The sequence below is a fragment of the Apis dorsata genome, unplaced genomic scaffold (genome assembly GCF_000469605.1).
Source record: "Apis dorsata unplaced genomic scaffold, Apis dorsata 1.3 scaffold_60, whole genome shotgun sequence".
Lineage (NCBI taxonomy): Eukaryota > Metazoa > Arthropoda > Insecta > Hymenoptera > Apidae > Apis > Apis dorsata.
In genome coordinates this window covers 349,946-358,513 of record NW_006263360.1, presented here as the reverse complement: position 1 = coordinate 358,513, position 8,568 = coordinate 349,946, and the positions used below count along the sequence as shown (strand labels likewise).

The 8,568-nt window shown below is 35.8% G+C and overlaps 2 protein-coding genes across 2 annotated transcripts in view; one reads left to right on the top strand and one right to left on the bottom strand.

Annotated features, from left to right (window-relative positions):
- Positions 1-4,715, top strand: part of LOC116186837 — an 8,578-nt gene extending 3,863 nt beyond the window's left edge. Inside the window, exons 2-6 of the mRNA XM_031515284.1 lie at positions 1,795-2,370; positions 2,804-2,909; positions 3,136-3,344; positions 3,417-3,552; positions 3,598-4,715. Of these exons, the coding sequence (XP_031371144.1) occupies positions 2,206-2,370; positions 2,804-2,909; positions 3,136-3,344; positions 3,417-3,552; positions 3,598-4,055 (1,074 nt within the window). The 5' untranslated portion in view covers positions 1,795-2,205 and the 3' untranslated portion in view covers positions 4,056-4,715. The remainder of the gene's footprint in view (positions 1-1,794; positions 2,371-2,803; positions 2,910-3,135; positions 3,345-3,416; positions 3,553-3,597) is intronic.
- Positions 1-8,568, bottom strand: part of LOC102674722 (coiled-coil domain-containing protein CG32809) — a 96,974-nt gene that overhangs the window by 23,457 nt on the left and 64,949 nt on the right. The window contains 1 exon segment of the mRNA XM_031515288.1: positions 1-155. Within this exon segment, the coding sequence (XP_031371148.1) occupies positions 1-155 (155 nt within the window).

Below are 8,568 nucleotides of genomic sequence, written 5' to 3'. Positions count from 1 at the left end.
GCGAGAGGTTTCGGTTGTGTCGGCGTCGCGTTTGGTCCTCCGACCACAGACGACGCCGCCGGACTGTATGCCCTCATTAGTTGTCCTCCTCGTGGCAGAGTGCTGCTTCCTCCGACGTAGTATCCGCTATTCCCGGAAGTCGAGTTTTTCGCCGTCTGAAACGAAAATAGTAATGTCATTGAAGTTTTCTTATTTTTTTACGAATCTTAAGCTCGTATGTAAAATTTGATATTTATCATGTTTGATAATAAATTTAAGATAATTTGTAAAAGTAATTTCACTGATACGTATGTAATTATCATTTAATTTTCTGGGTAAAGTATTTTAAGTCACATTCTTTTAAGATTTAAGATTTAAGATAGTCGTGATACAACTAGATTAGATTAGGTTAGGTTAAAGTGTGAATAAGATTGCATAAATCGTTTCTCGCGTTATTTATCTACAATCTAAACGTATGTGCTATAAATTGCAATTAAAAACGAAACGGTAATGATACATATTTATTAAGTGAAATTATTAAAAATTTTAATTCTTGTTGCAATTGTTTGTTGTTTCGATAAAAGATAAGTAATGTGTTAATGTATTTACTTAGTTTCAGAATATATATTTATATACATGTAATGAATATTAGAAAGCACAAAGTTGTATATAAAAATTCAAGCGTATAACGATTTTTCGAGCATGTTTTTTTTTATTTGAAATTTGATTTATAGAAACGCGGCTCGAGAGAAAACGTATGAAAAAAGAAAAAGAAAGGAGGAGAACGCACGAGTTACGATGTCGTTTCATGTTAGTGGCAATGAAAATGATACAGATCAAGGCGAATTCAGATATTACGTTTTATATTCAGGCACGGTTTGCGGTGACGCGACGTCGATTTCATGCTGATTTTACGAATCATAAAAAGACTCGAGGATTTTCACATCACGAATAGATCCCCTCGTAGAAATAATGTTCCATGCAACGAGAAGAAATTATATAAAGACTTTAAAAAAATTTAAGCACGCGCATTTCTTAAATACTTTTATAACAAATTGCGTTGAAAGCCTTATAAATTTCCATCATTACGCTTGTCAAGATCAAAAAAAATACCAGCAAGATTTCGAAATTTTCTACTTCTTCTCGTAAATTTTGTTAAAATATCCAACACTTATGTTTCATTTAAAAAAAAGTTTCGTAATTATCACTCAACTATCAAATCGAATAGAAATATCTAGATATATAATCATGAATTCGTTATAATATAACGAGATATAGGATTTCAAGCTATTCTCACTACGCTTTCTTATATTATTCATTCATAGTCACAAAAGTCGAAGTTATTTATGATTTCTACAATAATATTTAATATTATTATTTAATTATTATTGAATTGCCAAAACAAGAAAAAAACAAATTTTCTATTTTTTCAATTATTATTAAGTTTACAAATATTCTCTATTTTATTTTACCTTATTCTGACTCTCTATTTAACGTCACATGCACAATAATGACCCTAAACCGGTGTCAAGTAACACTAGTCAATTATTAGAGATAACTTTTCGGATATATAGCCACGAATGTACCCGACCAATTCCGAACAATCCCGAACAATCCCGAGCAGTGTTGAACTATGGCAAACAGTGGCCATAGATCAAAACATAACCACACAATTAACTTCTACAATCGAACGAAAATGATTTTCATTCTACATACGTTTGATCAATGATTGGGAGAGTGGCGAATTGGCAAATCAATCTTAAATTCCGTTACAAATTCTAATTACATGTTCGATCAATTCTTTTTTTTTTCCAGAATACGAACTAACATCGATTTTTCCTCGATCGTATCGTCGAACAATTGAATTCTTGTTAACTATATAAGAATGAATAACACATCGGAACTTGCGAAGAGGCAATCTTCAAAAATTACTTCAAGTCAAAATCAAACGATTCGTCAAGTGGCAAGTCTCCTCCCTCTTTACCAATCCTGCTTACGAGGCCGTGCTCGCCCACTTTGCCACCAGCCTTGTTTAGTGTTCTTTACTCCCGTCGACTGTTCGCCGCACCGGCATCGTTTCTCCTTCTCGAGTTTCAACGCATGGCAAAACGGAATTCCACTTTCCATCCGAAAGGAAATTAAAGGAAATATTATTTGCCAGATTCGAAAATTTATCAAGAAAAAAAAATATAGAAAAAGAAATAGGATAGGGATGAACGAATCAAGATGGAAAAATTATCGAATATTATTCACGAACGTACGATCAATCCTGCTCGTTTGATTTTGCTGTGTCTAGTCATTCTTTGCTGGGGCAAATCAACATTTGGGGAAAAGAAGCTACATGGAACTCCTATGCACAAGGTGGAACTCACTCAGAAAGGATACATTCAGGTAAGAAATTACCCAATTATCATCGACGAGATAATTCATAATTCTATCCATGTTTGCACGTTCTTCGTTTTTTTTTAGTCAAATAATAAAATAGGGTTTTTAGATATGTGCAAAATCCTCGAAGATCCCCTAACTTGGTAATGAATCTATTTTCTCCGAGTATCTATTTTTGGCGTATCCGTGCATCGCCCTCGTCATTATCGATTATTCAAGAACGTAGAACTAATCCATTCTACCAGTTACAGTCTCTACCTTTAACAGTCTCGCATTACTTAATCCCGTATACTTAATCGTATATTTAACGTATACTTAATTGATTAAGCGCGTGTCGCAAAAGTGGAATTCGAATTCGTTAAAAATCCACCTCAATTGTGAAAACTTAATTAATCCTAAGATAAAAAATAATCCATTCTCATACTCTTCTCATCATCAGTTTCTACGTTGGGAGTTACCCGTACCAAAATTCACCGAATTCACCTTCTGCCTGTGGATGGAATCCTACGATCTGACCCATCCTCATCCGATATTTTCGTACTCGAGTAAGTAAATAATTTCTACCATAAGAACATGCAACACGTAACGTAAAAGTGTAAACGGCCTCGTGATTATATCCTTCAAAGGCGTACACTTTTATTACTCAAACGCGAAGAAAGTAGCCATGAAAAGTATTTTCACCGCTACAAATAAGCGTTTCGTATCGGATCGCCTACATTTCCTTTTGAACAAACAGTCTTAAACCTGCTGTTGCGTTCGCTTCCCCAACAGAGAACGAGCGAGAACGGCTCGTACGATCGTGGATAGCGCCGCACGGGAGGAGTGTCCACCTCGAGATCGGGGGCAATAATGTATTCGCCGCAACTGTCGACATTCTAGAGAATCGATGGTACCATTTGTGCGTGAGCTGGGAGAATCAGGCTGGCCGTTACGGCCTTTGGATCAATGGTCAGCTTTGGGCTCAAGGTCGCTCTTACGAGGTTCGTTGTATTTAAAAAATAAATAAATAAATAAATAAATAAATCAACGTTAAATCGATCGATCGATTTCAGACGATAGATCACACGATCCCAAGCGGAGGAGACATCGTGGTGGGTCAAGAGTACACCGACTTCGACGAAGGGCTCGACGACGGGATCGAGGGATCGATCCTCGGCTTCAATCTGCTCTTGGCCTCCGCTTTCGACACCCTTCTGGACACGGGCGACTACCGGCAACGATTCGAGGAGGCCTCCCACGATTCGAGTCAAGTGTCCCGCTCCGCCTCGAGTTACGCCACGGTTCCGCTTTTTGCCAGGATTCCGACGAAACTGATGCAACGCGGCATCGATTATAGGATTGCAACGAGAACGAGGGCACCGTACACGCTCCCGCCAACTTCTGATCAACTTGGGGGACGACGACGATACGCCGAGGACGCGACGTCTTTGCCGCTCGGAACGGGATTGATGATCTTCTCTCCACGCGTGATCCAGGGGAGGATCGAGGTATCCAAGTGGAAAAAGCAATCTCTCGGGTTGCAATTGGTGAAACTGTCGTATGTACGCTGCGAGATCGGCAGGGGAAGCCCGTTCATAGGCGGATCGTTGATGCTGATCTCGTGGACCAGAACACCCGTGCGTATTTTCGGTGGGGCAGTTCTGAAGAACGTCAACAGCGACTGTGGCAACTTCTCGACTGTTCTCGATTGAGGAAGAGGAGGAAGATAGCCTCGAGGCTATACTAAGATATTGTTTACCAGCGCCACCAAATCTGATAAAAATTTGTCTGAATTAATAATACGTGTATTTTGAATTCGAAAGAGAAAGCGCGTTCTTTTTTATCGATGTTAATTAAATTGAATTAAAGTGAAATTTTTTTCTATTGGATTGTGGATATACGTGTGGATATAGTTTAAATGATTGGACAGACAGTATCTCCGTGGACCTTTAATCGAATTTCGCGAGAGAAACGTGAGAATACGGGTCGTTACGACATGCATAGAAATCGGATAGAAATCGGAAAGTGACGAGCGGGGCCTTTCTTTCGATGGATGAACATTCGTTGCGTTACGAATGCAGGATTAACAAATTGGAGCGAATTATTATGAAAGTGCGATGTTAGGATAAGATCTAATGGTATTTAATGGTTTTTATACCAATATATTTTATATATTGTTTTATATAAATTATAAATAGCAATTTCTGCAAACGACTCTCTCCAGGAACTAAAACCGGATAAGCTTCTTTTATTTAATTATTCTCCGTCTATTTCATACTTTTACTCGCATTAGACAAAGTATTGTAGATATCCTAAAACAAGTTCCTTTATATTCAATCATAAAATTAAATACTTGACATTCCGCGAAAATATTTATTAAATTATTTTTTATCAATATATCATTTTTATTGAGGACCATTAAAATAAAAAATTCAGATATACATTAAAATGATTGATAGAATAAAAATTATTCGAATATGTATATCTTATGGCTAAATATCATAAGAGTAACGACGATTCGAGATAACTAAGAATGGCGCCAAGAGTCAATCGAGTTTCGGTTATTTTCGACTAACGTCGGTAAATTAGTCGAAGATGACCGAAGGTGACCGAACATGACCGAAGATGATTGGCTTTTGTACCGAAGATTCTTGGCTGCCTCGTTACAACATTAAATTCATAACATGTCGAAGTACTCGAATAGTTTTTATACGATATACATACAAAATTGTTTTCATCGAGTCTCGAGATCATACATTAAGTAACGATTAGATAATCCTATTAGCAGCTATTTGTTGATGAAAGACATCGCTATTGTTTCGATTCTCACTTAATAGTTTAAGATAAAATCTAAGCATACCGGCACGAAGTGCAACAACTTGCCGCAATCTTGAAAAAACTCGAGAGAACAAACGCGTTACAAAACAGAGGATAGATCGATAAACCGAGACGAGGCAAAAAAAAAAAAGAGGTTAGAATAACTTTTTACGCGCAATATGAAACTTATGTCAAGAATAGATAACGCGATCGAAATGCGGATAAACATACCAAGTGCACGTACGTACAAAAAATTGACATTTCTTTCCTAGATTTCTTTTCTTAATTCTTTCGAGAAAAATGTATTCCTAATTTCGTTTTATTTTTTTAATATCAATTTAATGAAATCTATTTAAACATAGAATCTTTGCATATTTTATATTCTTTAATTTATTCTTATATTATCATGTTCATTTTTTAAAAAAATTCATCTCGAAAAAACTTAACAATTATAAACATTTTTGTCGAAATTACCGCAAAAAATTTCCAATTGGAGACAATGCCACGCGTTGTAACCACGTAGAATGAAACGAGACGAAATGAAACGACATTACATATATCGATGAAACAGTTTCGTAACTTTTGTTACGAGTTATGCGTCGTTATGCATAGTCTCTGGATCCATGAATCCATTTAGGGTAAACAGGTTTCTTTTTCTTACGTGATCTTAGATGCTCGTTTAATCTTTTTTAGAAAACCGGCAAATAGATTTTGTTTCGAGAACCAGTATACAAATAAAAATGGTCCGTTGCTGAAATAAAATACCGAGAAATGCCGAATCGTATTTCGGACGTTTTCGGCTATCATCGGTAAATTAACCGAAGATGACCGAAAGATGATCGGCTCGTGTCGAGACTTCGGAAGTTACGTGTAATAAAATACATTACTGATTATTTAAATTATCCAAAAAATCCGTCTCTTTTTTAAAATTAAGCTACAAAAACAATATGAAATGGGTCGATATAATTTAGTTACCTTTTACCTCGCTAATAATAATCAAAAAATATATTATACGTTGTAAAAAAAACAAATGAATAGTTACGCAACGCGACAACTTTATGTTCGTTTGGTAAAATCGGATTTGTTTGGAATATATCTTCAAAACTTTCACCGGTCAGAGATTTAGCATTTCCCAATACTTGATTACGAGAAATTGAAAATCGTTTTGTTCGTACGTTGATCGTGCGTTGAACTCGTTTAACAGCATAGATTTCGACCCTGAAACTGCGAAACCTTGTCCGTGTTTTGCATTTATGATCCAAGTGCATAAACCATTTGCAAGGGTTGCGTGACGGCCACGCCAAGAATCGACCGCGCCTGACATCATCGTCTTCGCTGCTAAGGAAGTAAACTTTGGTTTCACCGGTTCCGACCTGTTCACCGAATTGCTTTCACTTTCACCGAAAATCGCGTGGTCAGGTTTCACGGGCCGCTCTCGACCCTTTTTAACGGTCTCGGTCACGTAATACATCCGACGTTACGAAGCGCGCGTTTCGTTCCAGAAAACGATCAGCTCAATAAATCTCGCTGACGCGTTCTGAACTATAGAAATGGATTAAAGTGTATTTTTTATTAATAAGCTAATTTTTATTATTTACCTTTTTTAATATACATAGTTATTAATTGATATTTTTTTTATGTGTCATTTTGAAGCTATGCGATAATTGAATTTATTATTATATTTAAAATAAAATTTATATCTTTTCAAATTTATAAGTTTTTTATGTAAATTAATTTATAGTCCAAATAAATAGCAATAATTTTATTTTGAGAACTGTTATTCAGCAAAAATTATATGATATTTGTAAATACTTCTTTACTTTTCCTAATTTGAGATGAATAAAAAAAATATCTCACATAATCTCGCTATAATCGACATTCTGAAGTAATACTTATTTTACGTCACACAAAATATTTTCAAACTAAATAGTTGAGACTATTTTTTTCTAACATGGCGTAATAAAAACATGTAACAATTTTTTCATTCGATCAAGCGTTTTCCGTTTACCATAAGATTCTACTTGTTTTCTTCCTGCTCGCCGATTTAGTTCTCTCGAATAGATTGCATCGTCGTAATCGAAAGTCAATTTTACGACTATCATCTAGTTATATAGATAGAATAACTTCGATAGAAAATCGAAACTAAATCCCGTATACATCGATTTACATAACCACGAAAGATGGTTACGAAATAATTACGCACAGTTAAAGCGCGCCCAGCTGCGAAAAACTGAACTAAAACCTTGCAAAAAGAATTATGAAAGATGGCGACACCATAGATATATATATATATATCTAGGTTAAAAATGAACGGTGATTGCCTTCTAGCATAATAATCGATCGTTTTTAACGATGAGAGGACCCTTTTGTCTCGATTCCATTCCAATTGTCGTGTTGAGTCAAGATTCAATGATGCACTCTTGAAAATGGCAGGACTCTGGAAAGACATTCATACGAGGCAACAACTACATACGATTCACGGTCATTACCGACGAACGTGGACGAACAACAGCCGAATAGCTAGCTCGAATGCAGAGTTAAATTATACCAGTCTCTTTTAGTAAGCGAAACAATTATACGGATTCTTGAACGTATGGTATTTCTCGGATAATAGACGCAATTTTCACCATATTTAATTGACGTCCTCCATCAGTAAACTATTTTGATAAATCGATTTCTAATTATCGTTAACAATATTAAAATAGGGAAAATAAATTTTTTATATTTTTTTTTTAGAAAAATTGAATTGTTTTCTATTTTACTTATAATCATTGTTTTTCTTGCTTCTTCAAAAAAGAAAAATTCCTAAAAAAATAAGTAGACACTAATCTCGTGTGATTAATCACGAGATGATTAATCTAAAAAAATCATGATTAATCTAAAAAAAAGTATCTAACGTTATAATAAGTTTTTTTTTTTTTAGACAGAAATTAACCAGTGCTAAAAACGAGTAAATCAGTGACCTCGATCTTGCACTCTCCTCGTAAACGCGGAATACTGTAATTTTCCAACATTCCACAAACCAAGCTTTCTTTGAATCGTCCATCATCGTAGCACTTTTTCCAGGCGACGAATGTTTCTACAACGCAATCGTGTTTCTGCATCGTTGCAATTACACGCAGAATCGACTTTCATTTTCCAGGGTGAGTCGTCCTTTCGCCGTGCCCCGCTCCTTCCTTCCGGTCTTCTGGACGGAGAAAGGGGACGTCGGAAAGGAGAATTCATGTTTCGAGAGGGACAAAGACGGACCCGAAATACATTGGAAAGAGAGAGTGGATGATTGAGAAGGGAAGTCTATGTCATGAATTCTTTTTTCAAGAGACGTCCTCTTACATTCTATATTGACATCCATTTAGTAATGGGATCGAGTCTGATACGAAAGAATAGTCAATTTTTAAAATAGTATAG